This window comes from Carassius auratus, chromosome 21 (genome assembly GCF_003368295.1).
Source record: "Carassius auratus strain Wakin chromosome 21, ASM336829v1, whole genome shotgun sequence".
Lineage (NCBI taxonomy): Eukaryota > Metazoa > Chordata > Actinopteri > Cypriniformes > Cyprinidae > Carassius > Carassius auratus.
Genome location: NC_039263.1, coordinates 14,329,234 through 14,346,840, shown reverse-complemented (window position 1 = coordinate 14,346,840; position 17,607 = coordinate 14,329,234). Strand labels below are relative to the sequence as shown.

The 17,607-nt window shown below is 35.0% G+C and overlaps 1 protein-coding gene across 3 annotated transcripts in view; it reads left to right on the top strand.

Moving 5' to 3' along the window:
• LOC113038609 (rho GTPase-activating protein 42) overlaps positions 1 to 17,607 on the top strand; it is a 24,846-nt gene extending 7,239 nt beyond the window's left edge. Inside the window, exons 4-26 of one of the 3 annotated variants that reach the window (XR_003274796.1) lie at positions 2,611 to 2,682; positions 5,469 to 5,570; positions 5,683 to 5,793; positions 6,085 to 6,189; positions 6,435 to 6,564; positions 6,965 to 7,065; positions 7,949 to 8,058; positions 8,208 to 8,267; positions 9,704 to 9,782; positions 10,307 to 10,346; positions 10,499 to 10,561; positions 10,983 to 11,057; positions 12,395 to 12,479; positions 12,564 to 12,622; positions 12,731 to 12,836; positions 12,958 to 13,117; positions 14,046 to 14,196; positions 14,266 to 14,661; positions 15,218 to 15,371; positions 15,455 to 15,514; positions 16,248 to 16,327; positions 16,454 to 16,599; positions 16,648 to 17,607. Coding sequence is in view for 2 of the 3 variants with exons in the window: in XM_026196171.1 (XP_026051956.1) it covers positions 2,611 to 2,682; positions 5,469 to 5,570; positions 5,683 to 5,793; positions 6,085 to 6,189; positions 6,435 to 6,564; positions 6,965 to 7,065; positions 7,949 to 8,058; positions 8,208 to 8,267; positions 9,704 to 9,782; positions 10,307 to 10,346; positions 10,499 to 10,561; positions 10,983 to 11,057; positions 12,395 to 12,479; positions 12,564 to 12,622; positions 12,731 to 12,836; positions 12,958 to 13,117; positions 14,046 to 14,196; positions 14,266 to 14,661; positions 15,218 to 15,371; positions 15,455 to 15,514; positions 16,248 to 16,327; positions 16,454 to 16,542 (2,388 nt within the window). In the remaining variant the exon portion in view is untranslated. Of the gene's footprint in view, positions 1 to 2,610; positions 2,683 to 5,468; positions 5,571 to 5,682; positions 5,794 to 6,084; positions 6,190 to 6,434; positions 6,565 to 6,964; positions 7,066 to 7,948; positions 8,059 to 8,207; positions 8,268 to 9,703; positions 9,783 to 10,306; positions 10,347 to 10,498; positions 10,562 to 10,982; positions 11,058 to 12,394; positions 12,480 to 12,563; positions 12,623 to 12,730; positions 12,837 to 12,957; positions 13,118 to 14,045; positions 14,197 to 14,265; positions 14,662 to 15,217; positions 15,372 to 15,454; positions 15,515 to 16,247; positions 16,328 to 16,453 lie in introns of all 3 variants that reach the window. The other 2 variants (XM_026196171.1, XM_026196173.1) reach the window with 2 other exon arrangements.

Below are 17,607 nucleotides of genomic sequence, written 5' to 3'. Positions count from 1 at the left end.
CTGAATACTTTCCGTACTCACTGTATCTTAACTTAAATGCTCCTCTGCTATCATGAATATGTTTTTAAAGTTCTGCATTAAAATGTATTTTGATCATGTTGGGAAGGCATCAAGGTGTTGAAACTCTTAAAAAGGAAATTAAGTAGTTTGGTGTAATTTATTAGTATTAAATAATAGTATTAAATATTTTAACATAAATGCTTCCCTGCTAATTAATATTTTAAAACCTTTGTCTGCCAATTAAAGTCATGCTGTGCATCCAACATGTAGAGACATTAAACAGGAAATTATATCATATAGGGGACCCCTGCAGGTCACTAAATTTCTGAAAATATTAGATCATTTATCCCGTTCATGACAACACAATCGTGTGATCATATAATTCTTGATATTTGTGAAACAAACAACCACTTTTTACATTTGAAATAAATAATTGAAAAACCTTTTTTGAAAATAATAAAGATATGTAACATGTGTAAAGACATTATTTTTGCCTTTATTTGAAGGTTACACCACATGACAAATGTATTTATTTTAGGGCCGGGACTTTAACGCGTTAATTGAGTTTAATTAATTACACAAAAAATAACGCGTTAACTAAGATTAATTAATTACAGAAAAAAAAATTCCCGCATTTTTAATAACTTATTTTTGCACCGCGGAACGTTTCTCACTGGATGAGTTTCGGCGGGACCGATTATACTGGAGCACCAACTAGCGTTCGCATATCACCGGCAGCACATCGAGCCTCAAGTATCACCTCAACGCAAAACATATAGCAGCTAGCATGGACTTTACACTTTATGTTGAACTATGTATTATTTTGTTGGTGCAACAGTTTATGTTGAACTCTTTATTGTTTTGGCCAAGGTTATTGAGAGTTGGACTTAGTATGTTATGGCCTCTGAAGCAACAGAGAGATGTTTTCTAATAGTCAGTGTTTCCAATGTTCTGAATGTTATTGACAGTATTGTGTTATACTTAAAAAAAAAAAAACACTTTACAAAAGGTTTCAAGACCTATAAGCTTCCTGAATTTCTGAAATGTACTATTTCTAAATTGTTTCAAAATATGCTATTGCTACACTTCATGGCAAAAATTGCACTGGTCTGCTAGACTTGGTTGAACAAAAATAAACAATATTTTGTTGCTTAAGCTTATGTATTCAGTCATTATTCAATGGTATACTATAAATCCATGTGAAAATAAATTACTTCTCACTGTTCTCAGGTCAAATATTTATATGCGATTAAAATGCGATTAATTTCGATTAATTAATTACAAAGCCTCTAATTAATTAGATTAATTTTTTTAATCGAGTCCCGGCCCTAATTTATTTATTTCAAAAATGAATTTGACTTCTGTATAGTTTTGGAAAAAGTTGTTCAATCTCTAAGAACTTAGCAAATGTGTCCCTTATTCTTTATTGTGGCCACTCAATAATATCATTTATATGTCCCATGTGCAGCTCATCTTTCTGATGCTTATAAGCCTGTCATGGATGTTTGTGTAAGGCAAGTTTGTTTGACTCGTTTAAAATGCAAGTTCGGCATTTTATGTATAACATGTATGCGGTAAAACCGCACTGAAATTTAGTATAAATATGCTGTTGGTTTACAATATAGGGAAAGACCGTGAGCCGAACAGGAAATGCACTCATATCTTAAAACTGAAGTTGTCACTACATCCTTTCAAAGCCTGTAGCATACATCTGGACTTGCTTGGAGTCTGTACATTTTCTATTATTTGCAAGTGCAAATTCCATTAATGTTGATGTGGGTGGATGGAGCCTGTAGAGATGGACGGTCCGTGCTGCCGCCGGCTGAGTGAAGGCAAGCATGTGGAACTTATTTTGACCAATTCTCCAGCGAGACATGAAGTCCTCCGTGCTGTGCCTGGGAAAGTGTATAAAAGGAACTAGTGTATGTAATTGTGTGTTTTTCCAATCGGAGTGCCTACATGAAAATGGGACTAATTATAGTGCCGTTATTTTACAGTAAATAAACGTAATTCCCTTGGATAGGTTCATGCACTGTGCCGCCTGTTAACTATTAACAGACTGTGATGTCACTGAGTTTACACATTAAGAGAACCTCATTGTTCAGTGTGCGTTTTAACACTATAGACTGTAAAATGGGTGAATTTCAAATACTTTGGTTTAAACATGTTGCAGTTAATCATGTTAGAACTTTTAAGATGGAAATACTTCAAATGTATTTAGAAGTACTTAAAATGCTCAAATTTTTTCTTCGTTTAATCAAAATATTTACAAAATTATAAAAAGTTTGTGTGTGTGTGTGTGTGGCAACATCACTTTCCTTCCTTTTTCCATCTAGACCTTGTATTTTAATAAAACTATTTAAAACTATTTTCAATGCAAGTTACTGAAATTCTCATATTTTTAATTCATATTAAATCTTACACTAATGAATACAGGTAAAATGAATAGACAATACCAAGGCTAAGTACAAAGCAGCCATTTCTCTCAATGACTAATAAATATTTTGTACAATTTTATTATATAGTTAAAGGTTTTTGACAGATGATTCATTAGTGTTGGTTTGTCATACTTGTCTGTTTTAAGTTTTTAATGATTTTTCTTTTATTTAGATACAGAATGCTGATGATGTCTTGATCACACCGCTGGCAAAGTTTCGGAAAGAGCAGATCGGAGCGGCCAAAGTGAGTTGTTAAACCCTTAATGTACTACATCTCAATGGAAAGTAATTTTTACCTATGATGTGACAGGATCCTATACGGTCAATATAGGCACGTGAAACCCTGCAGGAAGGGGGGAAATTGCAAACAACTGTTGAAGACAAGCGCAGTCAAATTATAGCCAGATACTGTAATGCCACATTGACCAACGTGAAATGGCCTGTGAGTGCTGTGCTAGAGGGCACGTTTACAACCAGACTCTAGTTAAAGCTTTACTCTTTCTAGGAGATTAGCTTGTTGTGCTGCATGGGAGCCCTGGTGATCTGTGAATGTGACCCCTCCAGAAGTATTAGAAGAGCTGGAGCGCTGCCTGTCGAGCTCAAGCATCCAGAGCCAGAACTCTTGATGCCTTATTTGGGTGTTTTGGCCCAATGCTCTTAAGCGAGAGCTGTGAACGAACTCGCTCAGCTTAGACATTGAGACATGATAGAGGCCAAAGGGAATGGCAGTCCGGCTGTTCAACCTCCCGCAGATGTGTGCACATATTCAGACCAAAACACTGTCACACACAATGTATTCCTGACTTGGATACATAAATATTATGTCAGAATTGGAACAAACAGCTGAATGATAACTAGATACTTAGATATTGTAAATATTATAATATTTCTTAATAATATTTAAATTTTTTAAGAGTTTTGTTATTTTTGAAAGAAGTCTCTCATACTCATACTCTCATACAAAAATTATTTTTTTATTTAGTAATGTTGGGGGCATATTACCGTCTTTTTTTTTTTAAATAACTGTTTTCTGTTAGAATGCATATTATAAAGCGTAATTTAATCTTGGTATGGCAAAACTGAATTTTCAGCATCATTACTCCAGTCTTCAGTGTCACATGATCCTTTAGAAGTCATTCTAATTTGCTGTTCAAGAAACATTTCTTCTTATTAATAACATTGAAAACAGTTGTATAGCTTAATATTTTTGTGGAAACCATGGCAAGATTTGAGAAAACTTAAACTATAAACATCTTTACTGTGACACTTTTGATCAAATTGATTATTTGTTTTACAGAACTGACCCCAGAATTTTCAACACTAGTGTACATTCATATTATTTATTTCTAAAAGGTTTACAGTAATGCTTTACTGAAAGCTTTTATGTATAATGCATTATAAAGGGTTATTATATTATATTATATTATATTATATTATATTATATTATATTATATTATATTATATTGTGTGTTGTAATACATTATACAATACATTCTTGTCATAAATAATTATAACTGAATTTAAAAAGCAGGTCACATTTTATTTTAAGGTCCAATTCTCGCCATTAACAAACCATGAACTATGACTTTTGCCTCAGTAAACTCCTAATTTGCTGCTTATTAATAGTTAATAAGGAGGTTGTTAAGTTTAGGTATTGGGTAGAATTAGGGATGTAGAAGATGGTAATGCAGAATATGTGCTTTATAAGTGCTAATAAACAGCCAATATGCTAGTAATATGCATGCTAATAAGCAACTACTTAAGTATAGGGTCCCCCTATAGTTTTACCAAAATGCACTGTGTAACAATGAATGAATTAGTGTTATAATATATTAACTGTGACAATTATTCATGAGACTGTACAATGCATTTCAAAGTGTTACCAGATCCACTTAAAAAATGTTTGCCTAACTCTCCTATGGTACTTTTGGAAGTGTTTCTTTCATGCACAGATAATGTTTTTCTTAAAAATGCTTTGTATACATGTCTTTTTTTAAATCCTTAAACAGAAAGCTTACATTTCTTAAAGAGAGTGATGTCATTGCTAGCCAGCAGATGGGCTTAGAAACTGGACTAAGCATGTCAGAAATGAGCTTCCTTCGGTTTGATGTTTGGCAATCCAGTCTGTGGTTTAGACGGTGTGTCCATTAGAGGGTCATGGGAAAGGTTAGGCTGATGTCAAACAGCAAAAACAAACAGCTCCAAACTGGTTTTAGTCACAGACGCAGTCTCAAAAAAAGGAAAAAAAAAAGATTCTCATGGCTGGAGGTCTGAAGCATATTAGTGCTTGGTCCAACGTAAATAGGTGCTTTTTCTACTTTAACATCTTAAATCATCTCGACTCTTTTGTTATATAAATTAACTTCTTTTTTTCTGACTTTGGGTGTAAATCTGTGAAATTTTATGGAACGTATTTAATACGGTGGATTATTTTAAACGGCTCTGCAGAATCTGCATCCAAAAACCTCTTCAGAAATCTACACAGAATTTTTTCTAATGTTTTCAGTTATAATACAGAAATAAAAAATAAATATGTTGGTTATGGAGATAAGTAGAATTTTATTGAAATAATATTTATTTAGTCTATTAATTTTTTTTATATATATTAAATTAAATCTATGGAATAAAATGTATATGTAAAATAAATAATATTTAGTCAAATATATAAGATCATTTAATAATTTATTATTTTATAGTGAATATGTATATAATAAAAAATGTCCATTTGAAATCTGGTGGAAATCTGTAGGCAAAGGCTTCCAGCTGAATATTTAAAGTAAACTTGAATTCAGGTTCCTGGAAAGTCAAATGTGAGTCTGCCATCTACTGGTTATAACATTTCAGGATTACTTTTTGGCCTGTCAAATAAAAAAAATAAACTGATTCAAACTTTCCTACTGTTTTCATGGTGTTTGTGAATAAGTCTAACATTTTATATAACATCTTATCTCTGCAAAAGGCATTCATCCTCATAATTACAGTGCAGGAAATTCCAACTCATGTCACCTTTTTTTTTTTTTTTTTTTGAAGGAAGGGAAGAAGAAATTTGACAAGGAGACCGAGAAGTATTACACAGTTTTGGAGAAGCACTTAAGCCTGTCTTCAAGAAAGAAAGAGTCACTTTTGCAGGAGGTAACTTGAAAGTTCATTTATTGATATAAAAGTTCCAGAAACACACAGAATATTACATTATTTTCGTATGATTTCTTTTACCTTCACTGAATGCTTTGATTATACTTCATAGGCAGACACCCAAATAAATAACGAAAGACAGATTTTCTATGACGCCTCCCTGGAATATGTTTTCAAAATCCAACAAGTGCAAGAAAGGAAAAAGTTTGAGTTTGTTGAGCCGGTAAGACACACCTATTTCCATTTCTGCAGTACTATGAATGCCACTTTTGTTTGGGGAGATGAGAAATACGAAGAAGGCTTCCTCTTACTGAGAGAAAATTGCTGCACTGTTTTTTAATCTATTACATCTTGTAACATCAGCAGGGTTGTTTCTCTGAAGCACATGTCTATCAGAAAGAAAATGATGATAACAGCCACATCCTGCAGCTCAATCAACCCCTGAATACACTGCATGATTATGAGAGTTATTGCTTTTATACAACTGTTGAAATGACCACTGTCTTTCTCGCAGCTGCTGGCCTTTCTCCAGGGATTAGTCACCTTCTACCACGAGGGTTACGAACTGGCACATGAGTTTGAGCCATACAAGCAACAGCTACAGTTCAACCTCCAGAATGTAAGAGCTTTCAGATAACGTTACCTGACATATCGGTCAGACAGTAAGCCAATAAAAATATTAGGCTTGTATAAACGCCATTGTGTAGTGCTAAACGTACCTTAAAATTGTTGATTGTGTGAATCACTCAATCTGTATAATAGAATATCCAGTATTTATTGTTGCATATGGAAGGAATTGTACTTTGGAGACCAGTGATGTCCCTCGAGAACCAATTTACTGTTGTTTTGATGTTCCCTCTAAAGACAAGAAATAATTTTGAGAGCACAAGACAGGAAGTGGAGAATTTGATGAGAAGGATAAGGTCTGCAGATCAGGACTTTAAAGCTCCAGGAGAGTGGACCATGGAGGGCTTCCTCTATGTGCAGGAGAAGCGTGAGTATCCCCCTGAGCATTTCTAATAATAAAATCATATATTTAAAGATTATTGTATAGCTTTTTATTAATACATGAAAAAAATGTTTTTTTTTCAAAAATTTACTTTTTTTAGCTTTATAAAAACTAAACTTTTTGACGTTATGTACTCCAAGGCTGGATTTATTTGAATAAAAATTCCAGTAATATTTTGAAATATTATCACAGTGCTTTCTGTTCCAATATATTTAAAATGTAATTTATTCCTGTGATGGCAAAGCTGAAGTTTCAGCAGCCATCACTAAATTCTTCAATGTCATTCATTTGTTGAAAAAAAATAAAAATAGATGCGTAATAAATATACATTGTTGTTCACTGGAACAATTGAAATTCACTAATGATCACCTGTTTTCTGTTGAAGGACCCTTGGGGTGTACATGGAGTCGACATTATTGCACGTATGAGAAAGAGACCAAAATGTTTACAATGAGCAACTCTGAATTCAAGTCTGGAGGCAAACAGGTATTAAATGTTCAGAATTTAAAGAGGTCATCGGATGCCCATTTTTCACCAGTTGATATAATTCTTTAGGGCCTTCATGAAAAGTCTATTACATACTTTGGTTACAATTTTGTAATGGTAGTGTAAAACAACACCCTTTTTTACTTAAAAAAAAAAAAAACAGCTCCATTCACAATGACCCATTTCGGTGCCATGCCCTTTAATTGTTAATGAGCTACTGCTGACCCCGCCCCTCTCTTCTGTAGAGTGACAAGCAGTTCTCTGAGACTGTTAACTTGCTAACTAGCACATTATTAGGAAAGGCAATTTTGCAAGGATTCATAAAATTACACTCACTTAATTGTAGATGTAACTGGATGAGCGAAGATAAACACATTTAGGTAGATCGGGGACACATTCCTTTCAGAAACAAATGAAATCCACCACGTCTTTAGCGGCTCGGATTTCGGAGTAAATGACGACTGTTATATTCATTATTACATCCAACAACAGAACACCTCAATCACTTAGGAGTCATTCTTGTCTACATCTGCTCCGGCTGTGAAACAATGGCAGGCTGTTCACAGCTCACACAGGGCGGGTCTAAGGAAACACGCCAGTGTCAGTCACCAATCGGGGGAGGGGCCTGTGCAGAACTACATCACTCTGCCTAGAATCTGTGAATGGCTTGATTTGAGAAAGCACTCTTTATTTTTGGAGATTTAAAAAAGAAAAACACTGGGTGGATTTCTGTCATTATAGGATTGTTGTGTACACACTGCCACCACACATTTCAGTCCAAACAGCATGTAAAAGTGTATTTTGCATCCAGTGACCCCTTTAAACGCTATTAGCTTAATTTCAAATTACCATATTGAGATACCTTTTGTTTTTTCTTGTCCAGAATGGATTGATCATGAGTCCTCCTGAGATGTTTAAGCTGAAGTCCTGCATCAGACGGAGGACTGACTCTATTGACAAGCGATTCTGCTTTGACATTGAGGTGGTAGAAAGGTGTGTTCACATAATTTCATGCATGACATTGAGAGAAATCTGAGAGCTGCAGGAGACGAGAGTTATATTCTGTTTAGATCTTTCTTCAGTCCGTCATTTTCAGCACTCTCCTTCCTTCCATTTCTTCTTTTCTCTCCTCATAACTGAAGAGGTAACCCCTGTGAAGGGCATCTGTTCAATTATCTGCAATGTTTCTATAATGTCCATCGGTATGTTGCACTTTTATCTAAAAATGCTGGTGTGTTTTAATAATAATAAAATCTCTTTTAATAAAAACAATCTCCCTTCCCCTGAATGTGGAGCATTTAAGTTACCTTTTTAATTCTAATTAACAGTGCTCTTAACATACTGAAACATTTTTTATGACATTGTTCTATATACAAAAAACCTAATAAGTGAATGTTAATTAAATAACTGCACTTAAGCTTTTGAGTTATTGAAACTAGTTAATTATCTGATTATGTGAAAATAGCTGAAAATTTACTCACCTGATGCTGTCCAAAATATAAATAAGTTAGTGCATTGCATCACTTGTTCATCAACTGATCCTCTGCAGTGAATGGGTGCCGTCAGAAAGAGAATTTATACAATTGTTAAAAACATTACAATAATTCACAAGTAATCCACACAACTCTAGTCCATCAATTAACATCTTGCGAAGTAAAAAGATGCGTGTTTGTAAGAAATCCATCAAGATGCTTTTAACTTCAAACCGTTGTTTCCAGCTAAAATAAATCATTTCCAATAACTCTCCATGATAATGCTTTTTCCAGTTAAGACATCTCATCTGAATCAGGAGAGAAATATGCACAGATCGACCACAAGCAAAAACATTCCAAAACAGTTCTAAACAAATATGTTGATGTGAGAAAATTGATGTGAGAAGACAACAGGGGATGGACTTTTCCAATGGAGGAACTGTTTATGAAGTACATGCTTGTATTTTGGACAGAAGTGACGGTTTAAAGTTAAAACATCTAAATGATGGATTTGTTTCCTACACACACAGCTTTTCATTTCACAAGACATTAATTGATGTACTATAGACTTTGGATTACTTATGGATTATAGTTATTTTATAAGATGTTTGCACTCTCCTTCTGACGGCACCCATTCACTGCAGAGGACAAACTCACCTACATCTTGGATGGCTTGAAAGGGGTACTACATTTTAAGCACATTTACATTTTTGGGTGAACTATTCCTTAAAATAAGTCAGTTCTTAAGAGCCATGGCTTGTTATTTAAACTAGTACTGTATAACTGGTTTTAAGTACAGCTAGAGATGATAACCCAAAAGAAAGATGGTTGTTTGTTTCATTCTGTGGTATCTGGCCCTTTAACTTATTTCATTCATTCGGTCTGCAACTTCGCCGCTCAGGTAAAATATGATTTCCTATGCTGTGGCGGAATTGGTGAATAGCAGTGAAGGAAAAACTGCTTCATAATACTGCTTGCATAACTCCGTTTCCTTCTTGCTACACTGTAGCATGTGGATTAGCTTTGCAGGCTTTGGCAACATTTCATTATTCAGTGGTATGATGCTTAAAACTAGTTTTAAACAGATAAATAAATAAAACTAAATGCAGAGTTCTGAGCCCTTACATTAGTATTTGAGAGTTAATAGTCTTCAGTGTGTCCCACAGGCATGGTATCATCACCCTTCAGGCTCTCTCTGAATCCAACAGAAGACTGTGGATGGAGGCCATGGATGGAAAAGAGCCGGTAAGTGCAACGGCCAAACCTAAATGAGATTCTGTTCTCAGTTTGATTAATATATGTCAGTTCACAGTACAATCATTTTTAACTTCTTGAAATCTTGATAAGGATTTAGACCACTGACTCCCTTTTTGCATTTTAGACATGTAATTATTGTTACACAGTCTTTTTGAAATCCAGGCAGTGGATAATGTACACACGGACAGGAAAAAGTTGACAGCTGAGAATTTACACTTCGCTAATGACTCTTTGTTTTGACTCTCATGCTGTCAGTTATAGTTGATTGGCTTAAACTCATTTGACCCTCGTTACACTGTTATTATTTAGCTGAGTTTGTGAATTCTAATATACAAAGGATTAATAGTGCATGTATGTTTATATTATGAAACTATAAATTGTGTTTTGTATATTCGTTCCTATAATTTATTTTCTGTAAAGAGATATGGATTATGCAATATAATGCATAAATGTATATGCTTTAAATAGCGTTTATCTTTAGTGTGTTATAAACACATGCTGATTTCTTCTAGATTTACACCCTTCCAGCACTTTTGAGCAAGAAAGAGGAAAGTAAGTTTATTCCTCCAATTTATTTAATTGTCATTTAGGTTTATATACAGTGAGATGAACAGTTTAATTTGGCCATGTGTGGTGTTAATTCATAAGACAAAAATAGTTTACCAGAATTGGCCTTATATTTATAACATACTCTGTGTCCACAGCATTCCTAAATGAAGCAGGCTTTAATTTTGTAAAGAAGTGTATAGATCTTGTGGAAACAAGAGGTAAGTCTCTGCTTCTGACCTACCTTTTTTCATACAGTATATATGACATATTATGTATCATGTATTATGTATCATTACCATTCAAAAGTTTAGGGTCAGGAAAAAAAAAAGTTTATTCAACAAGGTCAAATTAAATGGATTAAAAAAAAAACTGAAGAAATGGCTGTTAAAAATTTGCCATCATAGGAATAAATTGCATTTTAAACATTATTATAAGGTATATTAATATATTTGTGTTTTTACTGTTTTAAGATGAAATAAATGCTGCCTCATTGAGAATTAGAGATTTTACCCAAAGCATCTTACTGACCTCAAGCTTCTGAATGGTGGTGTAGGTCTGAACAAAAATAGCTTTTAATTTTACTTGCTGTAAATTGAATCAGATATATAAATATTATTAAAAAAATTATTTTTCCTTTAGGCATTTACACAATGGGGCTGTACAGAATTGGTGGAGTTAACTCTAAAGTCCAGCGACTGATGACCTCAGTGTTTGGTACAGTAACACAGAAACCCGATAAATACTTTAGAAAAATAGTTTGACTGTTAGAAGTACAGGTGCATCTCAATAAATTAGAATGTCATAGAAAAGTTCATTTATTTCAGTGATTCAACTCAAATTGTGAAACTCAGGTGATCAGGAGGTGATCAGTTTGTGGCAGTTTGTGGCACTGCTGAGGTGTATGGAAGCCCAGGTTTCTTTGACAGTGGCCTTCAGCTCATCTGCATTGTTTGGTCTCTTGTTTCTCATCTTCCTCTTGACAATACTCCATAGATTCTCTATGGTGTTCAGGTCTGGTGAGTTTGCTGGCCAGTAAAACTGGTGCAGTGACTTTGGTTTTCAAAAAACACAATGGACCAACACCAGCAGATGACATTGCACCCCAAATCATCACAGACTGTGGAAACTTAACACTGGACTTCAAGCAACTTAGGCTATGAGCTTCTCCACCCTTCCTCCAGACTCTAGGACCTTGGTTTCCAAATGAATTACAAAACTTGCTCTCATCTGAAAAGAGCACTTTGGACCACTGCACACACCAGTTCTTCTTTTCCTTAACCCAGGTAAGACGCCTCAGGAGTGGCTTAACACACTGCAGAGGACAGAGAGATGGAGCGTTCAGTGGCTTAACAACACGATCACTGTAGCCAAATTCCTTGACACATCTGTATGCCTTGACACCAGCCTCAGTCCATTCCTTGTGAAGTTCACTCAAACTATTGAATCGGTTTTGCTTGACAATCTTCATAAGGCTGCAGTTCTTTCAGTTGGTTGTGCATCTTTTTTTCTTCCAGACTTTTTCCTTCCCCTCAACTTTCCGTTAATGCTTGTATACAGCACTCTGTGAACAGCCAGCTTCTTTGGCAATGAATGTTTGTGGCTTACCCTTCTTGTAAAGGGTGTCAGTGATTGTCTTCTGGAAAACTGTCAGCAGTCAGCAGCAGTCTTCCCCAAGATTTTGTAGCCTAGTGAACCAAACTGAGAGACCATTTTGGAGGCTCGGGAAACCTTTGCAGGTGTTTTGAGTTGATTAGCTGATTGGCATGTCATCATATTCTAATTTGTTTAGGTTGAATTGGTGGTTTTTAGTTAAATGTGAGCCAAAATCATCACAATTAAAAGAACCAAAGACTTAAACTACTTCAGTCTGTGTGAACTGAATTTATTTAATACACGAGTTCCACAATTTGAATTAAATTACTGAAATAAATGAACTTTTCCACGACATTTTAATTTATTTAGATGCACCTGTACAAACTATTTCCATTAACTTGTACCAGATGTGTTTGATACCAAAATCCATTTAACCCAAGTTATTTTGACCCTTCCAGCGGCCAAAGCTCCTGCAGATATGGACCTTGACCCAGACACCTGGGATAACAAGACCATCACCAGCGGCCTGAAGAATTACCTCAGGTTTATAAATAATCCATACAATCATTCATTTCTTAAAATGGCATGTTACCAAGGAAAAACAGGAAGTCATTCTGTTCCCTGCAGGTGTCTGGCAGAACCCCTCATGACTTATAGACTCCACAAAGATTTCATCATGGCAGTCAGTACGTTCTAGCATGTTCTTTGCTCTCTAAACTCCTCATCACGTCCATATGTGACTTACTTATTTAATAATTGGATGCCTTTGGGTTGTTGTTTTTTTTTCTTTCTAGAGTCTGATGATCAGAACTACAGGGTGTGTGCTGTTCATGCCCTCGTCCACAAGCTCCCCGACAAGAATAAAGAGATGCTGGATATTCTGATAAAGCATCTACATGTGTACGTCACTCTAAATCCTCAAGTAGAAACTGCCCATCTAGAACATTTGTTCCTGAGCACACTTTAAACTTCACATGGTGATGCTGTGTTTGTGAAACAATTTTTCTGCTGTTTTTGACAGGGTTTCCACACATAGTCAGAAGAATCTGATGACCGTGTCTAACCTGGGTGTGATTTTTGGCCCAACACTCATGCGCTCTCAAGAAGAGACAGTTGCTGCCATGATGAACATCAAGTTTCAGAATATTGTGGTAGAGATCCTCATAGAAAACTATGACAAGGTGATTGTTTAAACAATGATCTTTTAATGGAAACCATGCTGATAGAAGAACAAATTATTAAATAAAGGATGAGAATTTTCTGAATACTAGGTTTACTCCCTATATTTTACCCTTGATATTAAAATTCATGTCATGGGCCATAACCAAGAAATTGCTAATATTACATTTCTATACTATTTTATTTAAATAGATTAGACACAAAATGCTTAATAAAATCAATACTTTTAAATGCTATAAGATAATTTAGCCATCATGACATTATAATGGACAGTATACAAAAAATAGATATTCCTTTTGAGATTTGATTTAAGATTACATTTAACATTAACAGTTTTATTCAATTATTAGTGTTTTAGTTTAAGTGAGCATTAGATTACAGCAAATTTTAAAAGATAAAACAATTTAAAAATCAATTTTTAAGTTTTTAAGAAGTTGATAAATTTTAGCAAGGATGCATTCAATTGATCAAAAGTGACAGTAATGACAATTAGAATATTTAAAAAATTGTAACTTTCTATTCATCAAAGAATCCTGAAAAAAAATATATCATGATTTCTGCAAAAAAAATATTAGTTTTCAACCTTGATAATAATAACAAATATTTCTTGAGAAGTTAATCAGCATAATAAAGGATCATGTTACACTTAGGACTGAAGTAATGGGGCTGAAAATTCCACTTTACCATGATAGGAATAAATAACATTTTTAAATATATGAAAATAGAACAGTTATTTTAAATTGTAATAATATTTCACAGTATTACAGTTTTTCTTTCAAAAACAAAACAAAAAAAAGTTAAATGATATTGTATATTCTGCAACTCCAAATATCTGGTTTTATATAGTTTTGCTTGTCTAATGTACACATTCTTAGTTTGGATCACAAACACTTATAGTACCATTTTGTCTTTTTTTTATTTATTTTTTAGATATTTCATCAAGCTCCAGACCCTAACGTCCCTCTGCCACAGCCTCAGTCTCATGCTAGTGCCCGCCGCAGCAAAGCCATCTGCCTGTCCTCAAGGTCCCGCAAATCCAGAGGCCTGTACTCTCCCACCTTGTGCCTGGCTGATGCTGACAGTGAGTGTCTCCAGAAACCGACATCAGTCCTTCTATTAGAGTGTCAACCTAACCCCTTCTCTCCATCAGGTGACACGTTCAGCAGCAGTCCGAGTAGCACTCCCATGGGCAGTATGGAGTCTCTCTCATCTCACTCTTCAGACCAGAACAGCTGCTCTAAGACGGGCTCCCCATCATGTACCAAACACAAGGCATCAGGGAACCTATGCTGGACCACTTCATCTCCCTCCTCCAATGGCCCCAAAAGCCCCGCTTGCACCACCAGCCCTGATTCCAGCTCCAAAGAGGACGCCAACAAGACTGATGGAGAATGGGAAGAAGCGCTGAGCACGAGTCCAGGTGATCGAAGCTCTCCGGCTTCAGAGATCCTCCAGAGAACCCTCAGAGAGACTCTGGAGGTTCATGGGGAAGAACGACACAGTCTGTCCACCTGCTCTTCTCTCACTTCACTCCGCATTTCTGAGGGTAAGAACGAATACGTTTCGCTTCATTTTTGTGAGGTGAATTCACTAAAGGCCGAAACAGATCACTCTGGTTGTTCAGTTTAACAAACTATTGCTAAATAAGGCAAAAAAGCTAGTGTATTTTGTTCTATGGTTTGTATATCTACAATCCTTTGAATGACATTTATAGACTACTGCCACCTACTGGTGTAGAGAGTTGTTTTCTCTCATGCAAGTGCATCATAGTTCATACTAGTTGGCATGCAAGATGCATGCAACATGTTGTGACAACACAGTTGGCTTTTATCGGCTCTAGTTCTTTGATGTCGGTTTTTTGTTTCATGGTCTCAAAACACAGCACAAAATCCTTTTTGTCCGCTTTATCCACTAAACATTCTCAATCCAATGATTAAACATTTACATTTACAGCTATCAATTTAACAGATGCCGCGTGTGCAAATCAACATCAGTGGATCTCATTCTTCCTGCAGTTTTGTCCTTTTTTACACTTCTCATGTATTAATAAATTATTTCACACAATTTGTAATGTGTTTTTTTTTTTTTTGGGTTACGCTCAGGTTTCAGAAGCTGTCACGGCTCTATTCAGAGCCTGGTGTCATGCAGTCAGAGAGACAGTCTGAAGTCCGTCCATCTGCCGGAGCTTCCTCCTAAAGTGACAGTGACATATAGACACTCCTCGGCCAGCAATGGCTACCAGAGACCAGGATCTGTGTAAGCTAGAACCTTCTCACTGATTTTCTGTCATAATGTAAAATCTGTTTGTTACACTGATCTCATGCTTTTTCTTCCGCCAGTGTGGCCTTGCGGGCAGCAGTCTTTGAGAGTCCTGGAATTTCCCAGCCCCCAACGGGAAGGTAATGAGTCAGACTAAGAGTATTTTTTCAGTTTTAGTAATTATTATTACATATTTCCAGGCCTAAATGGAATCTTCCTTTTAATGTTTTTACAGTGTCTAGCTGAGAAAAACTATATAGTTGTGATCAGATGTCATTTATGCTCTGTTATATCTTACTTCTAAGGTGTGTTCTATGCCACTGTTCAAAAGTTTGGGGTCGATAAGATTTGTAAAAAGTTTTTGATCAACAGTTGTTAATATTGTGAAGTATTTTTGCAGTTTAAAATGTTTTCTTTAAAAAAAAAAAAAATTCTTTGAATAGAATGTTCAAAAGAACAGCATTTATTTGAAATTACATTTTATGTTTTGTAACCTTCAAAAAGTTTTTGACATTTTATATTTAACGGAACAAAATGAATAAAATTTTGTTTAACAAAAATGTTCACCCCAAACCTTTTCTCTGTATAGTTCAGGTGTTGTTGGTCATTTTGTTCTACTTCTTTCCAAATAATAATTTATTGTTCACAAAAAAATGTAATCAAATTTGATATAAAAAGGCAGAGAATTGGATGCTGAAAACAGAGTAAATTTGTGTAGAAATGCTTAAATGATGTGTAATATGACTGAATTTCTATTTCCTGTACTAAGAACAGCCAACATGGCCAAAAGATAAGCCTGGTGTTGATGTTCCCAGTGATATTAGTATGTTTCCGCAGTTGTCTTGTCTCTTAAATCTGGTGTTTGTTTTACAGAGAGGCTAAAGCCTTGTATTCCTGTCAAGCGGAGCACAGTCATGAGCTGAGCTTCCCACAGGGGGCGCACTTCTCCAACGGTAATGTTCCTAAGGATAATGTTTGAGCAGTACTGTACTTTTTTTGTGGAAAGACATAAACATAAAATGCTCTGTAGAATGTTGTGTACTCAGTTCTGCTGTATTTGACTCTTCATGTCCATGCAGTGTATCCCTCAGTGGAACCCGGCTGGCTCCAAGCGACATATGATGGCAAAACCGGACTCATCCCAGAGAATTATGTGGCTTTCCTCTAATCTAATGGCACCAGAACAGGCAAAAGCAAAGTCCATGGTATCCATGGTATTCATTTCTGCAAAAAAAGGGATCATTATATGCCTTACTGTATGTAAATAGTTTTTGTGTGACGTTATAACCAGATCATTGACTGTCGCATATGATTACGTTTTTTCAGGATGTAAATATCACCTTTGTCTTAAATGTATTGTAGATTTGATTTCCATCTAGGTACATGCAGTTGACTGTATTAACATTTCTGTGTGGCCCACAATGCGAATGGGCTCTGATATTTCAAATTTGTTGACATAAGCTCATAACACTCTGAGAAGTGTTACGGTACAGCTCTGAAGGAATCTATGGATTTGTTTTACATAGAGGGAGCATTTATTAGCGACTATATAAAGTAGCAGAAGATAATGTATTGCCCAATGTGATATTTGTGAAACTCTTGAACATATGTAACATTATTTTCAGTGATGCCAAAAGGTGAATCATGTTTGGTAAAAGTGAGTTAGCACTCATTGTTATTCCATGCAATTTCAAAAGGATATATAGAAAATCGGTATCTCTTAGTAGTGAGTGTTTTTAATAAGAACCTTTGTCCTTAACATTTTTGTTCCAAATTTAAACAATTAATATCTTGATTGAACTAACTTTATAAGCCAAATATGTTTCTTATATGCTGCAAACCTGTTTTATTGTTCTAATATACTGTCAGTTTTGTGGCATTTGGTAAAAGTATGTTACAGAAAAGTGTTGTTTAGATGTTTTAGCTTATACTGAATATATTTGTTGAGTGTAATATAGTGGATTTCTTTTATTAATAAAGCACAAGAAAATACAAGTTCAATTTTGTAAAGTTTGTGGTAATTGCAATGAATTGTAGTTTGTGCTCACAAAAATGCAGCTATTCACATAATGGTTCTGCTGTATTTTATTTTACATGGGTTTAGCATTTTTTATATGTTGAAATGGAAAAATTATAATATGTTATACAGATTGTAATACTATTAAAATAATTTACATAGTAATTAAATGTTTGGTAATTTTCTGTTTAACTAGTAAAATGTCAGTTTATTTAC